The following is a 17,202-nucleotide window of genomic DNA, read 5'->3' on the forward strand; positions in this document are numbered from 1 at the left end:
TTCATATAAGATGCCTCACTGGACAGAAGAAAGAGTAGCGTTATTAATATCCCTTTGGAGAGAATTTGCTGTACTGCTCACCTCCCTGGTTGTAGAATCGTACATACGGTGATATAGGAGATTTTGAGCGGGGAAATCCACTTTCGAACCGCGAGCCAGGCAGAGTAATATTGCAAAGTGCGCATGCGTCAATTTTCGGACTAATTTCCCGAAGCAGGCTGTTCGAGCTGATGAAGACGCACATTCGCTGTATCGGGCTATTTTCTAAGACCGCAAAATGTCCCGCTAGTTTGAACTTCGGGCTGATGAAGACACGCCTTTTGGGTTTCCCCATCCTGTAGAAGCAAAGAGGAGTGGCACTTTAGGATTTTAAAGGCTTGAACTGTGCACATACTTGTATTATCACTGTTTGTATCATTATCTTTTTGGCAAGATAAGACAGAACTACGGTAATCACATAAAAATACCCAGTAATCTGTGAGGTATTAGAAATAAACCCTGTTCCAACAAACTGTCTGCATTCACTCATTTTGTCTTGACATGACTGCACATGCATTATCATCGCACTGAAGAAATGACTGCGAAAAAGACTTGACTTCAAGCAGACTGTTCAGTTTGATCTTTTCGAGTTGGCTTTTCACTGTGTAATCTACGTTTGGTGTATCAGGAAGGCAGTACAGTACAGGTAAGGACTGTTCACATATTGTAAACATCAACATATATGTGAGATTATTATTATTTTTTTTTCACTGAGCGGCTCAGAAACATATTTGTGGGTCTTGAATTTGTGCTTCTCAAGTGCTGTATACCCCAACATTTTCATCCAATTTACAGAAAAGGCGGAAACACTTCCCTGTATGAAAACTGTATGGCCTGTGTAGAAACTACTGCACGCACACAAACTTGTACCAGGGAGGCATGACTGCATGCACTCATGAAGCCCATGATTCAATCAGTTCAAATGTGCAGAGAAAATGTGAAGACATTTTTGTGGGTTGTAGACTTCATGCTAGCCAAAAAGTAGCACAAAAGAAGCAAAACATGGTGTACCATGAAAATTTCTGCATTTACAGTAATGCATACAAGTTTTTATATCGTAGGTTTCCATTGCTACAATGTATACTGAGAGTGCAAAACTGTGAGAGCTAGAACCTGAGTGCCACAGCTATTGGCATCTTTTCACATACATCTGTCACCATTCAACAAAAGTGATTCCAACACTATCCAAATTTTCACGGTTTACCTGCATTTCAGAAAGACAAAAGGTTGTGCTTGATATCAAATATAACTAGATCAATGAAATTATGGCAGTGTGACTTATTGATGTTGTTTGATGAATTTCATGTTTATATTTAAAAGCAACAAAGTTAAAAGGGAAGCTGGTTTCTAAGCTCAGTCAATAGTTTCCCTCTGACTCTTATCCTTTAACCCAAAGAACAAGTTTTGCCCAAGCAAAATGAATACTGTATTTGAAAACAAGGAATGTTCGTGTGCATTTTAATTTTGCGAATTTCGCGAATTTCGCGAGCACCAAAATTCGTGAAATTATAATGCACGCGAAAGTTTTTGCCTACACAATATGCATTAGATGCCAGTGGCAATTTTCCAAAATTTCATGCTGCAAGAAAGGCCGTCGGCTCCTATTCGCAAAATTTTCATGCTGCGAATACATCGTGTTTTACATTGCCATGCCTCTTATAGAAAACCAACAAGGTGACAATATGATAGGCTTTGCAATCGGTGCTATACTATACTCACCAGGACATATGCTATAACTAAAATCATGTGATTGGGCAACACAAAGTAAAGAGCATGATATATTCGCCTTCGTCGGGAGGCGATAGGGACAAAAAAACCCCCAGGTTTCAGAAGGCCTCGTGGTTGTGCCACTTGGTCTTGCATTCATCCAGTTCTCACAGTGCTCGGTGTGGCGAGTTAGTCTCGATCTTCAGCCACGAGGCCTTGTCAAAAGGCTACGTCCACTCTGGTTCCTATTTTAATTCCTTGCTTTTTTTTGTAAATGAATATTTGGAAACAAGAACAATGTTCTCACTTTGGATGATAAATTCATTCATTCATTCATTCACTCATACATACATAGATATGCAAAGTTTCATTTGGACACTCCTAACCATTCTTCAGTAGCGCCATCCATGAAATTGATTATGGACGGACAGATGACAACCTGAACACAAACAAAATGGCTCTGATGACACTTTCTGGTGGAGGCATTATGGGTAAAAACAACAATGGATAGTCAATAATGGTGTGAGTAGTCAAGCCTCTAAGATACTTGAAAGCAAAAGCTGTGTTAATGACAATGTTACACCGTAATCTGCATGGGATTGCTTACAATTTCAATATCTCAGCAGGTCAAAGCTATCGTACCCCGTTTAAAGCAGCATTATACATCCCTGTCTGCAAGCATCCTCATCAGTACTGTAATTATCAATTTTGTGACAAAAAAAAATTGTCAAGATTTGAGGTTTGCTGCTCCCATGGACCTAATACACATGGACTATTCACGGCAGTCTTTCTTTGATGTAATGATCGTCACCGACACATGATTATGTGCATCTTAATGAGTACATTCAGGTGTCTTGACAATAACGATTGTGTAATCATGTATTGTCACTATTAAACAAAATAATCGTTTCCCTCATTTCAGTCTTGTTTCGCTGATGTGCCTTTTTCAGACGGAAATGTCTTTAAATAAATACAGGTGATGAGGAGCAGCAAACCTGAGATCATTACAAATTTTGTGTAAAAGATGGGTAATTGCTGATTCGCACATTTTCGCACACGCATAAGACCTTGCCTAATGGCAAGATATATCTGTACTCTACCATTACCGTCCCTTTTTGCTCTGGAATAAGCTGCGGAAAAGTGAAATATTGAGATCACAACTGACAATCATTCTGCCAAAATGTTAGCTTTCTTTTAAAAACTGCCTGCATCTCCCAAGCAAAATTGTTTGAGGTAAGATTTCCTAACATACACCCCAACTGCACATTCACTTTACTTGATTTTTGTGAGTTATTTTCTTCTGCTCATACAGTTTTAGATTTCTCGAATCTCCATCTTGTTCTTCTCCCAGCTTGTTGGCGGTGACGATCATGGGATCAAAGCAATGAAGCATGCTAAAAATGTCTTTGTGGCGCTTTTGAGATGTACAGGTGCATGAATTAATTAACGATACGATGAATGTCCATGTGTATTAGGTCCATGCTGCTCGATCCCCATCATTTTTTCAAAGGCAGTTAAGTCTGAAAAGAAACCTCAGTGAAATAAAATCGAACAGAGAGAAACGGTTCTTTTGTCAGTGACAATGCACTATTACATAATTGTCACTGTCCAAGCACCTGAATGTACTCATCACAATGCACATATAAGGTGGCAGGACACTGGTCAGATAAAAGAAAGACCTCCGTTCATAGTCCATGTGTGTAGTAGGTCTATGGCTGAACTATACATCATATACCTCTACATCTTGTACCAAGACTAGCTTTGGGTTTTCCCCACCTGTAGAAACATATACATGTATCCCACTTTGGCATTCTGTACATATCTACAGAACAAAGGTATTTCATCTGTCATTATTTGTCCATCTACTTGGATGCAATTTGAGATAAACATCCTGAGCCACGTTCCTTACACATATCTTGTACCAAGACAAACTTTGGATTTCCCCATGTGTAGAAGTACAGATGTTCATTCTCACATTAAAAAATGTTCTGAATGTGTCTAGACAGCACAGTTATTTCTGTCATTATCTGGCAATCAACAGTTTGTGATTAGCACCCTGAGCAATATATCATACCTTTACACCTTGTACTAAGACTAACTTTGGGCTTCCCCACCTGCAGAAGCAGAGATGTGTATACTTTAACATTCAGAAGTATTCTCTATGTTTCTTGAGAGCAAAATGGGTATTTCTGTCATTATTTGTCATCTACATACTTGAATTTTTTAGGTTGTTATCCTGAACCAATTCTTTACATCTTGTACCAAGACTAACTTTGGGTTTTCCCATCTTGTCTATAGGCAATGAGGATGGTCTTTTTGGCTTGCAATCTTGACCTGGATGTGCACTAATTCTACAGTCAGTATATTATAAAAAAAGAAATAAACAAGGACTGACAGCATTCAAAAGAACCAGTCATCTGTAAAATGTCAGAAATCAAACCTCTTCCCATAAAACTACAAGTACTCACTTGGCACATGCACACACATTTACATCGCATCAGAGAAAAGACAGGTGAAACAGACTTGTTCACTTCAAGCAGATTGTTCAATTTGATCTTTTTGAGTTGGCTTTCGACGGCTCATTCTATGCTTGGTGTATCAGGAATAAAGCAGGTAAGTGCTATTCATATCGTGCATCCATCATAACTTGTCTTGACCAATATAGCAAGAAATTGTGAAAGAAACCTGACTGCCCTTTTAGCTGCTATTGATATCTTGTGATATGTATTTAGCAAGATTCAACATAGGTCAATCCAATACCATACTTGCCACATTTGTCAATGAGAAAGTGGTAGACTGCGAGGGACTGAAGTGAGTGAGTACAGCTACGCTAGGCAAGCACTGTGAAGGGGAGGGGGTGTGAGAGGCACAGGATGTCCCGATGTCACGGTATGAAGCTGTTTTCTTTTTAAATACGGTACAAAGTTGTGTCATTTGGTGTACACTTTATAGGGTATTTTGTACATCTATAAAGCAGACATATTATTTTGTGTTTCATTACTAGTTCTGTAGTAATGATTACCATTTATAGGGCCTAAAAATCAAGTACCGGTATGCTGTCTGATAAGAATGCATGGCACATAGGGTATTTAACCATGCCATAAAGGATAGAGGGACTTGAGCCGTATTATGTTTATATATGCTGAGCATTTATCATGTTAACCTACTACAAGTCTCTTTTTGCAATGACTTATTAAAAATGGCTATAAGTTAATGAGGAAAACATCACCACATGCCAGCAAGTACATCTACAGGCACCTTTAAAAGCACTGCTCACTATCACTAGTCACGAGCTATTGCCAAAGAAGCATTGTCTCAGATTATAACTAGAAAAGCACTCTTAGAGCTCAGACCTCCGCCAAGCAGCTACTTTCCACCGATGATCTTGCTTTTCCACAGAGATCAGTGTTTTCCACTCTTCTGTATGCATGCTGAAAAATCGCCCAGTTTCCCAATATAGAAAAATTTGTTACGTACGGCGCGCCTCGCCTCAGTGGAAACTAGAGCATGCACTTTAGTGTGCGCATGAAAATCTCAAAAATGCACAGCTTGAACTCCCAAGTTCATTGACCCTACCTGTCAAAATATCAAAAATCGTTCATAAATTCCCCAAAATTCTCAGATCACTACCAAAATTTAATTATTTGTTACTTGAGTCATTCTTAACCTTTCCTGTAAGTTTCATCCAAATCTGTTCACTACTTTTTGAGTTATTTTGCACACGGACAAACAAACGGTAAAGAAAACATAACCTCCTCCCTTGGTGGAGGTATTTAAAAAAAAAAACAGATACCCGGTACTACCGGTAGTGGTTTCTAAAGGTGCATGCAGTTATGTAGGTTTCTAAGACACAGGGGAGTCCCATTATATAAAAAGTCCTTGGGACTGGCAGTTTTCTTTCATTACCGGTACATCAAAATTCCATTATTGCTACACAAATGAAGTATATAAGAATATAGAGATGATAATTCTGGAACCGTACTTTGAATTGGCCAGGGAACAGAGTGCACGGTGTTGTGATGCTGATACAACACTGTCATCTACATACTTATAACCTAAATATCTCAGCAGGTTCTAGTAAAAGGCATGTGTGCCCTCAGGTTGACCCTATCTCTGGGCTTGTAAGCCTCTGTAAGTATACAGCATCACATAACAATTCCATTGGCCGTTCAGTAACATCGCACAAACATACATAATCACACATTTATTTATGATGACCCTTTGATTTCTTGACTGCAAAATCATGTGTAATGTGAAAAAAATGTAATCTTGATACAAATGGCACTGATACTCTTTTTTCAATTCAATTCAATTCAATCAGGTTTATTCATAATACTGCCATGGCAGCCAAATGGCTGAATTGCGGAGTAGTACAACTGTATACACAATGAAATATAAAAAGTCATTATTGCATGGAAACAATATATAATGATGATATACACTTGTACATATTATATTCATAGATAAATCTGTGAGGAAATAATAAGTTTACTTCACGCTGTAAGAATACATACTTAAACGGCAACAATCAACATGAATAAAAATATCAATCACTTATTTATCATTGACCATATCAAAAATATAAAAATTATTGCATCACTTATGAGTATCGGGTACATGGGTTGCTATTACATGGTGTACTAAAATATAACCTGAACCAAATGATAATATCAACACTCCTGTTATTCTGTATACCGTGTGCTTTGAATTGTGGCATAAACCAATCAAGTGACAAGTGAAACACTAGGATGCACACACATACCCTCACAACACACACACACACACACACACACACACACACGCATTCACGCCCACACACATATACACTCGTACATATTATATTCACAGATAAAACTGTGAGAAAATAATAAGTTTGCTTCACGCTGTAAGAATACCTCCTTAAACGGCAACAATCAACATGAATAAAAATATCAATCACTTATTTATCATTGACCATATCAAAAGTATAAAAATTATTGCCTCACTTATGAGTATCGGTTACATTTGTTGCTATTACATGGTGTACTAAAATATAACCTGAACCAAGTGATAAATATTAGCGCTCCAGTTATTCCGCGTGCTTTGAATTATGGCATAAACCAATCATGTGACAAGTGAAACACTAAGATGCACACACATACCCTCACAACACACACACGCACACGCACCCACGCCAACACACATATACACACGTACACAAACGCAAACACACACAGACACACACATTCACACATACACACACAAACGCACACAAATAAAAGGTAAATGATTTCGGATGTGAATATATAATACAGAAGTACATGAGAGCGGCAAAAAAAAACAACAACAGTGTGTTGAGTCTATAAACAAAGCTGTAAAAACTTCACAGTATCTTCAAAAAATATATCAGATTCATCTTCAATATGTTAACTTCAAATTGCACATGTTACATTGCATCAGAAGCTTGAAATCACTTGCAATCACTCCTAAGGAGAAAAAAAGAATTACAAACACATGAATGGACATAGTAAATTCCGTGATTAAATCCATTCAGTTCGCGTTGCGGTAATAATAATACAACCAAACAGAGCCACACCTATCGTGAGTATTTCAATTTATATGAACTTGTACTCGCACCCACTCATTTATAATTATGCAAGTATAAATGTGTTCGATGTGGTACATACATACGTACAAACAGGCAAATAGTAGTTCATGCACACAGGCACACATACCCATTATACATGCTCAAACACATTCACACCCACACATACAGGACATAATGTGCTGTACACAAGGCATATACATACGCATATTATACTTTTCCGAACATACAGGTATATACGCATAATTATACCCAAGCAGTATACAACACAGACACACACGTACACCCACAAGTACGACATAATAGTTTGCTTGTGCCCTGAGCATGCGAACAGCGGTGTAACACATGCATAATAATGATCAGTGCATTTAAATACACATGCTATGGGGTGACAGAAAATAAAGCAATATACTGCAAAATCTTTAATACAATTATTTCAGAGTCGGTTAACGATTGGTTAAAGACATAATTACGGCTGGTTGATGAGAGTAACAAAATATGGTATTGCGGAATCTCGGAGTCTATTTGTTCGGAATCTAAGTTGGGGGATAGGCTGGGTGTGTCTCGTTGTCCGTATGCCGGGATTTCGAGTTGGGAGTAGATGGCGAAGACCTGAGGTAGGAGCAGAAAGTTTCAAGGCAAATTTGCGGGACAATGTAGTACGGCGGTGAGCTAGGGTAGGTAGGTTTACGAGGAGGAGAGCCTCGTCATAGGACGTATACTGCGAACCAAGTAGGATTCGGAGGGCTCGCTTCTGCACGGACTCTAGCTTGGTAGCTTGATCCTTTGTGATGCCGGCGTTCCAAACGGGAGTATACAGCTGTATAACTGTTGTATCCAGCTTTCTGATGGCAGAATATGAATCTAACCCAGGACCTGGGGGTCAATGTGAGCCATCCACCATGCCAACAACACCAGCTAGGCAGCCTCCAACTCCAGGTCTCCTTGAACTCAGGGAGCTGAATATCAACAAGGGCCAGATCACCCTCGTGGAAGAAAAATTCATCCAGCGGACAATATCAGACCAGGTCTACATCCTAAACAGAAGTATCCACAGTCCGCAAATCCTGAATGCTGCAAGGAATGTTGCAGGTGAGCCAGGATGAGAGAGGAGTATGAAACAGATCTCATACAGGGCTACAGTGCATTATTCCAGAAGTTTGTTATTCTGGAGGCTTGATATACTGTAGGTTCATTATTCCAAAGGTTTGTTAAGCCAAAAATTATTTAAGGTACATTATTCTGATAGTTTGATTATCCAAAAATGAAATAAGGTTTGTTATTTTGAGGGTCTGTTAATCTGATATTGAAACAGGGCTTTTAATTCCAAAGGTTCATTCATATGCACCATTTGTTCATTTTAAGATTAATTAACATCTTCAGGTGCATTACAAGTACATTGCAACATTTACATCATGTCCATATCTTATATTGAAATGGTATATAGACCCAAGCTAAGGAGCACATTTATCTGTTGTTTTTGCTTTAAACACACATGCCGATGAAGTTTGGTCTTGACCAGTGATCCTTTTACTTTGAGCATGTGCATCCACAATTGATAGGTGCAGCTTCCACGCATACATTACATTTGCCAAGTTTCACATGGATTCCTTGGACAATTCTTACATTAACAATTCACAAAATTGAATATGGACAGACAGGACACGTACCCCAAACAAAACAAAAAATATCCTGTCAAAGGAATATGTGGTACATCTTTAACCCGTTGCTTAAGGGAACCTGTAAGTTCAAATTTATTTCTGCTGACCCCATGCAGGTGCCTACTTTGCACAGAACCAAAGAGTTTGTGAGCCCATCAGTGCACGCTCTATTAATACCTCATGCCTGATCAATATTTTGCCTTGTTTGATGGCACATATAGTTGAAGTGGAAAGGGGATATATGTACCACTTGACTACTTTCACACAAGCAGATTACCAAACTGTCCAATCTCCATTGCCCTGCAAAAAGAATTTCATTTTTCAAGGGTAATGAATGCTCTTGGAGAATTGCGGGAGGAACGGGTTAACTGATGAAAGATGTTGGCTGTAGTGTCAGAAAAATTGATCATGTTCTTATGGTTTCTGCACACTGAAATAAATCATTTGGAATCATAATGTTGTCTTTCAACAAAACAATTTCTAACAATCCACTGAACTGGACAATGAGTTTGTGGAGGCCATCAAAACTGTATTACTTTCTTTATAACTCTGTTACAACTTAATGTGTTTACAGCATCAGTGTGGTTCTGTGCTACCCTCACAAAGGCTGTTATGACTATACCAATTTTAGAGGCTGTTAGGATCATATTAAGATTACATCAAACATTTTTTTCCTTCTTCAAATGTCTATGTAACAAACACATGTTTGTGATTGTGTGATTTTTACATTACCTAGGACTGATGTTCTACCACTCCTACAAGAAGGACAAGGCGATTAAGTTCTGGCAGGAAACAGTAGATTGTGACCCGCAGAATCTCAATGCCCTGCAGGATCTGGCAACGGCATACAGAAAACTTCGGAACAATAGAGAGGCAATTGAGTATGAGCGCAAAATCAAGGAACTCCTGGAAGATGCTTCAGATGATGACAGGCAGCTGATGATGGCTCGCTGTCAGCTGGAGCAGGCCTACGCCCAATTCTGGGACATCCACACAGAATCCTGGTCTGGGGTAGATAAGCGTAAGAAGCAGGTGGAGAGCTATGAGGCTGGGCTGGACTTTGCTGGAAAGCTCTATGATGAAGAACGCCACCATCTGGAAAAGAGAGACTGGCTTCTTTATACAGCACAGGCTCACGAAAGACTCTCACATGCATTCTTTCGGATGGGAGATCATACCAACCACTTGAAGGCCATTGGTGCAGCCATTGAAATACTCCATGCTGTTCGGCAAAAGTGTGAACGAAATGATGTATTCCTGGCAGAGGTGTGGTATGTCATGGGAAACACATTAGCCAAAAATGAAGGCAGCCTACAGTCTGATGATGTTACTCTTCCCAAAATAGTAGCTAAAAAGTACGGCAAGGAATGGAATGATCCATCTTTGTGCTACGTAAATGCACTTAAACTTGACTGTGACAATGTGTGGATTTTAGGCCGCCTGGGTGTTCACTGGTTCAAGAAAGAACAATATGATGAAGCAGTCATATTCTTGACTAAATCCATAGAAGCTGCCGACAAGCATGGAGAGGACAACCACATGAAGAAGTCATGCTGGAATGCCCTGTGTCACAGAGCAAAGATAAACATTAAGAAAGCAAAAGCCCAAAGACCACCTACTGGTGAGTCCTACTACCTACTATGGCAGGCCATGCAAGACTCAAGCAGGGCTGCTGAGTACAACTTCAGTCCAATGACTCTGGCTGTGGACGGAGAAGCACATCATCTACTAGCTCGGCACCCCCACACTTCACACAAAGATGCAGAAGAGCTCAGAAACACTGCCCTGCAGAGATTCTATGAAGCTTCAGTCTGCCAAGATGGCCAGTCCATATCAAACACTCATCTAAAATGGGCAGAATGTCTGATGGACAAACAGGATCTCACTGCAGCCACAGATTCTTACAAAGTTGCTTTTGAAACAGCCCATGACACAAGTGGGAGTTTCAAAGCCTATATAGCCTCACAGCTCCTACGTGCCATGCTTCAGAACTTCACAAATGAGAAGGACCCTGAGTACCGGTATCTGCTATTAAAGGAGCTTGTATTCTGCTTCACACATATCTACCGCCACTGCCAGCCCACACGCTTTGAATTTGAAAGGCTTCTCTGGAAGAATGCTTCTGCAGTTCTTGATGTCATGGAATACTTGGTCTGCAAGACTCCTCTGCCCAGTGATGAGATGTATCTCTACAAAAAAATGATTCAACCTGCTCTGAAGGAGTTCAGCAAAATGCTAAAAAAGCCAGAATTCAAAGAAAAACTACAGCAGCTGAACGTCTTTACAGATTTTAAATCAAGACTGGAGAACCTCATTCAAGGGAATGAACGGAACATCAACAATTGTCCAATGTCAGGACCAAAGAGTCCAGAGGTTGTATCCCCTAAGGATCACCATCAACCTCCTGATCACCCCCTAGCTGAGGGTGTGAAATATGATTTCTGTGTCATCTATGATACAGGTAACTTCACAGTGGAAGGTTGGGTAGAGTTCTTTCTCCTATCTGGTCTTGAGTGCCCCTTCTACGGCCTGAAGGGATGCTTTGAAAAAAGGGACTTCAAGATGGGAGCGCTAAAACTTAATGGGGCATGGACACCTGCATTGACTCAGAGCGCCTATATTCTCATTGTACTTACCCACAATATGAACAGAATTAGTACACTCTTGAGTGAGATGTCACAGGAAATTGAAGGGAAGGAAATCATTGTCATCCAGCGAGAAGCAACAGCAGTGCCTGTTCCATTACGCATATGTCGCAAGTTCGACTTCACTGTGCAGCCAGACATTCCTGACTTGGCAAGGTACCTGATGCCCCGAAAGATGAGTTTATTCATGTGAGAACTATAATCACCTACCTCAACTACAACTCCATGTGCCTGTGCTGACAAGATATGATGTCTTGTTTCCAGACTGTGTAAAGGTCTTTTCATCTTAGTTTTTAACATTCAAATTCTATCATTAGTACACTATTCACACCACCAAGACATGGTATCTAGCTTCGTGGGTTGATGATTAATATATTAGCAATATGAAAAGCTTCTTAAACACATGGACCTGTTCCTTCTGCAATTCTCTGAGGACTGTCAAGGTCTCCAAATGAGATTCTTTTTGCCTGTCGACAAAGAACAGACAGATTGGTGTGATATCCGTCTGTATGAAAGCAGTCAAGCAGTACATTGCATTCATTGCCCATGGGCAACTGCATGTGCCATGGAACAATATAAACTATTGATTGGACATTAGGTTTGTTTTTTACTCTCTAAAAAAATTGAGTGAAAATTTTCACTCTAAAAAGAGTGAATACAAAAAAGAGTGAATTTCGAGTGAAATTGGAGTGATTTTTAGTGAAAATGCTCATTTTCACTCATTTTGGAGTGACGTCAGGGATCACTCGAAGATTTTGGGTGATCCCTGACGTCACTCCAAAATGAGTGAAAATGAAAATTTTCACTTAAAATTCACTCCAATTTCACTCAAAATTCACTGTTTTTTGTATTCACTCTTTTAAGAGTGAATATTTTCATAGAGTACTACAGCATGTCCTGGGCTCGCAAATTCTTTTGTTAAACACTTTTAGAGCACCCAAATGGTATGAATTCATCATGTACCGGGCTTGCAAATTCTTTTGTTATACACTATAAGGGCACCCAAGTGGGATCAGCAAAAGTCAGAAGGGCTGAGTTCAGCATCAATTGCCACATACATCTTCATGTGAGTTCTGCAGCAAACTAAGCACAAACTTACATTGGAAAAGATAAATTAAACAAAAATACAAGCAGTTCTGAGACAAATAAGAAAGGAAAAGATGCTGATATCAGAAACTGGAATCTTTTGATAAAAGCCTTTTTCTGCTGAGTATAATACAAGCAAACATAAGTTTAGGGCACAAATGCAAACACTCTTATGTACATTTTGGGAAACTGGTATATCAGGTTTCTGGAAAGAACAGTGTAAAGACACTTTGCTTTTTGAAAGCAAAATAATTTCTCACATCTTCCTATTGAATCCATATGTGATCTTGTCAGATTTCGAAGAAAATAATTTTCCTCATTTGTAACATTATGTCATGAATGAAAGTGATCCCAACTATGTTTGACTATAATCTTCTCATCATGATAAAGTCAAGTTTGTTATTCCTGTACACTAAATGATTTTGATCAAGATATCCATCTATCCCTGCAATTACTCTTTGACCATTAACTATGTGTCACACATGTTTCATCCAGGACACACATTTCATCTACTTTCAATCTGCCCTGGTTTCTAGTATATTTGTTTTGAGAAATGGAAAAATAATACTTAGAAACTATAGCTGGCTTTATTAAAGTTAATTTGATCTTGCATCTCATTGTGATAGGGTGAAATACTAGGAGTCAGAATCGAACCATTTTCCTACAGAGTATATATGGAATTCAAGAGTGATTGTAATATTGTTGAATAGCCACAGACTACCTGCTATATGTAAGAAGACTTGGAAAACAGCTTTAATCGGGGAATATTTCGAACAGAACTGTTTGGCTTGTGATGAAATTGTGTGGAACAAAGCACATCTGTGAGAGACAATTGAGAAATCAATTAAAAACATAGGGTAGGATATTTAATAATTTGAGCTGTTTCCTGCAATTTGTCTTAGGAAAGGTAGAGTGGCATTCCTTTCACCATGTGGGAAAATGAATAACTTTGAGAGTACAGGCAACTCTCGCTATAATGAAGTCCTTGGGACTGGCAGTTTTCTTTTCTTTCATTGCAACTTTGTCAAAGCCGAACAATAAAGTACGTAAAGACATGTACCTGAATTTTTCCTTTATTACAACAAGAGTTTTATCATAACAGTGTTTGTTATTAATGGGAGTGCATTTTAATATTTTTCTGCCAAAGAAGAGTGACTGGGTCAAGAATCTTCCCCTAGTAATTGGCTTGGGGAGAACACATGACTTTCATTTGATCTCAAAAACAGCCAAAGGAAGAATATAATACTTGATGAGGTGGAGAAAAGTTCAAAGTTTTGACAATCTTTGAGATTTTCTGAAAATTGTAAGTAAACAAAACACTTCATATCATGTTGTATATTATAGTAATTGTACAGTGAATAAATGTGTCTTTCCACATTTATTTTAGCAAAGAAATTTGACGTTGGGGAGATTATGGTCTACTTTTTGATGCATGTTAGTCTCATGTATGACATTACCTATATCCTTTTTTGTGAATTTCATACATGCTGAATTGTAGCCGACAATATTTAGAACAAGGCTGTTTTCTTAAGCTGTTGATAACATGCCTCAATGTCCATAGACTATGTATGTCGGCTAATTGATATCATGAAGTTATGACAGGGTTTCAGAGTTGCAATTATGGATACTATGCTTGGACTGGGAGACTGCTATCTTGGTTATGACTTACACTCTGCTTTTCCCTCTCATTAGCGATGAAAAGTAACTCGAGGGAGAAAAAAGGGAAGTAGGAAATGAGCATGAGAGAGGCACAGGCTTGTGTTAGTCTTTTCGATAGTAGTACTTGGTAGTGGTAGTAGAAAAGAAAATGTTTAGTTATGTGGCAGGGGACGTAAGAGTCTATTCATGTTTTATGTCCCATCACTGGCAGGGAATTAGCCTTACTTTGGTGAGTGGCCTTCAAACTGGCAGAGTTATGGACTTTGGTCATTAATTAGTCAACAGATTGCTGGTAGTCCATTGTGTGGATAAAAATGCTTACACATCCCATAGTTGAGAAGTTGTAGATAAGAAGGGGAAACAAAAGGTATATGATCTACTGTTAACAAAAAAATTATTCATACCCCTGGGAAATTTTCATGTTTTGAGCAGATTTCTTTACAAGTAGAGGATGGGGTGATGGTGATTGGGTGTTACATCCAAACATTTCTATTGTTATGCAAATGATGAAACTGGAATTACTTTCAATTTGTAGAGGACAAAACAGAGTAACAAGCTAACACACAATACCTATCACTCCATCCTTCACTTGTAAGAAATCTGCTCATAACTATTTAATTTCTCAGGGGTATGAATAATTTTGAAGTTTACTGTATGTTGGTATGAAGGAGGCATTCTTTGTTTAGTCTCCTGCTCGCACTCATTATTGAATGTAGTTTATGTAGTTGTACTTGTATGTTGTAATGAGTTCTGTCCAGTGTATTGAAAAGCTAGAACTATGAAACAGGAGAGATTCCTCTGTTGGATTCAGGAATGAGCAATGCTATAGATATTGTATGTAACAGTGAATTATATTCAGCCATGCATATTGAATGTATGTACATGTGAATCACCATTATTATTCTACTTGTATGATCGTATTCATTTATAAATTATGGGATGGCTAGGTGAGAAGTGTACACTGTTGATGGGAGGGTATTGTGCAGAAAATATGCGTTCAAATTATTACTGTATGTTAAGTAACATGCATAGCCTTTATGGATGGAACAAGTTATTTGTGGTTTGATTACTTGCCATTACTCTTTTTTTTTTATTTTGCTTTTGGATGAATGAATGTAATCACAATAGACTAAGAAAGGGAGTGTAGAAAAAAAAAAGCAATGCTATAGATATTGTATGTAACAGTGAATTATATTCAGCCATGCAAGTTAAATTGTTTCTGAATTGTAGAAGGGAGATAACCCAACCTCTTTTTGCATTGTTCTGATTATAGATATTTACGCACTGACAGCTGAATTGTTGAAATGGCAGCTGAAGTAAGTAGTATGATGGTGGAGATAGTCATTTGGCCATCGCTCAGTCCAAGAAAAGTAGTTGATTTTTAAGGAGACAAGAATTATAAGGAGGTGATTGGCCATTCTCTGCAGTGACATTGCGTTTTGTTGTTTGATAGATTCAGTTGTATTACCATCCAGTGTGTATACATGGGAATTACCATGATTATTATACTGCTTGCATAATCGTATTCATTCATGAATTATGGGTTGGCTAGTTGAGAAGTGTACATTGTCGATGGGAGGATATTATGTAGATAACGTGTGTTCGAATTATTATGTTAAGTTACATGCATAGCATTTATGGATGGAAAAAGATATTTGTGGTTTGATTACTTGCATTACTCTTTTTTGTTTTTGGATGAAGGAATTCAATCAAAATAGAGTAAGAAAGGGAGTGTACAAACAAAAATATTGATGGTGAAGGACAGACGTAATATGTAAAGGCTTACATTTGCCAATTTTGTTTGATTAATGTAATTCAGGTATTCAGAAAATAAAATATTTGTATTCAGGGAGTAAACCTACTCATTATCAATTTTGGATTATCACAGCTTTTCATTGAAGAAAATGCATCCAGTTGTGATATGATAGCACATGACTCTTATTATTGTCATACAAGTATTGTGTACACAGTGATAATTGCTACATTTTGTGGTTCAGTATGTGAGTTAATTACCACTTCTGTTACCTTTACTTCTCTGCTTTCTGGGCTTTTTTGCAATTTTTGATTGATCCAGTCTAATTAAAGGCCTAATTTTCTGTAACTGATGCCTTGTGATATATCTTTATTGGTGTGGATCTAACATATTGGATTGAACACATTCATTCGCCTACAGAAACCCACTTATGACATTTGTGATGTGGTTGTTTGTGCTTACATGCATGTGTGTGTGTGTGTGTGTGTGTGTGCATTATGTATGTCTGTATACAAATGCATAGTTGCACAGAAAGGAAAGTACACCATATAAATATTTGAAAAAAGAAAAGTGACTTTACAATAATTGCAGTTGCCCATACAAGATACCGGTAGTAACCCACAATATGTTTTGCTGCAAGAATTATGTACAATAATAATATATCTACATGATTCTTGAGAATTCAGCTACATACTATACGTATCATGGGAATAAATAGGATAGTGGCAGAACTATAAATGGGTTATAAGATTGTATTTGCAAGTTCTTTCATATGTATACACAAATATAGTAGTTTGTAATAGGTGTATTTAAGTATAATTACTAGTATGCTGGTATTGCTAGTTATATTGTCAATAACTCTCATTATCACAAAATCACTATGACATGTTGGCCATTTTATTGTGTAATGGCTAATAAAAACCAGAAGTCAGAGGTCTGTCAGAAGTAACCAAGGGAGAGACTGTGTAGAAGGGGGATGTCCCTCCTCCCATGTTACAAAAAAAAAAAAAAAATTACACTTTTAGGTGTGGATTGTGTGATCTACTGCATACAAAATGTCATAGTTTG

The 17,202-nt window shown here is 38.1% G+C and overlaps 1 protein-coding gene across 2 annotated transcripts; it reads left to right on the top strand.

Moving 5' to 3' along the window:
* The first annotated feature begins 3,273 nt into the window (after positions 1-3,273).
* LOC139710447 (uncharacterized) lies at positions 3,274-12,290 on the top strand. Of its 2 annotated transcripts, none has more exons than XM_071622361.1 (3): positions 3,274-4,359; positions 8,172-8,422; positions 9,728-12,290. In XM_071622361.1, exons 2-3 carry the CDS (start codon positions 8,179-8,181, stop codon positions 11,827-11,829), a joined length of 2,346 nt encoding a protein of 781 aa, XP_071478462.1. In that variant the 5' UTR covers positions 3,274-4,359; positions 8,172-8,178; the 3' UTR covers positions 11,830-12,290. The 2 variants fall into 2 exon arrangements, with proteins under 2 accessions (XP_071478462.1, XP_071478464.1); XM_071622363.1 differs by having other exon boundaries at positions 8,204-8,422.
* The last annotated feature ends 4,912 nt before the right edge of the window (positions 12,291-17,202 follow it).

The sequence above is a fragment of the Diadema antillarum genome, unplaced genomic scaffold (assembly GCF_040938485.1).
Source record: "Diadema antillarum isolate AM-2024a unplaced genomic scaffold, OU_Dant_1.0 seq00001533_RagTag, whole genome shotgun sequence".
Taxonomy (NCBI): Eukaryota; Metazoa; Echinodermata; class Echinoidea; order Diadematoida; family Diadematidae; genus Diadema; species Diadema antillarum.

Coding starts and splice junctions, on each gene's coding strand:
- LOC139710447 (XM_071622361.1), top strand. CDS start 8,179: ATGGCAGAATATGAATCTAACCCAGGACCTGGGGGTCAATGTGAGCCA. Junction 8,423..9,727: donor TGCTGCAAGGAATGTTGCAG/GTGAGCCAGGAT, acceptor TACATTACCTAG/GACTGATGTTCTACCACTCC.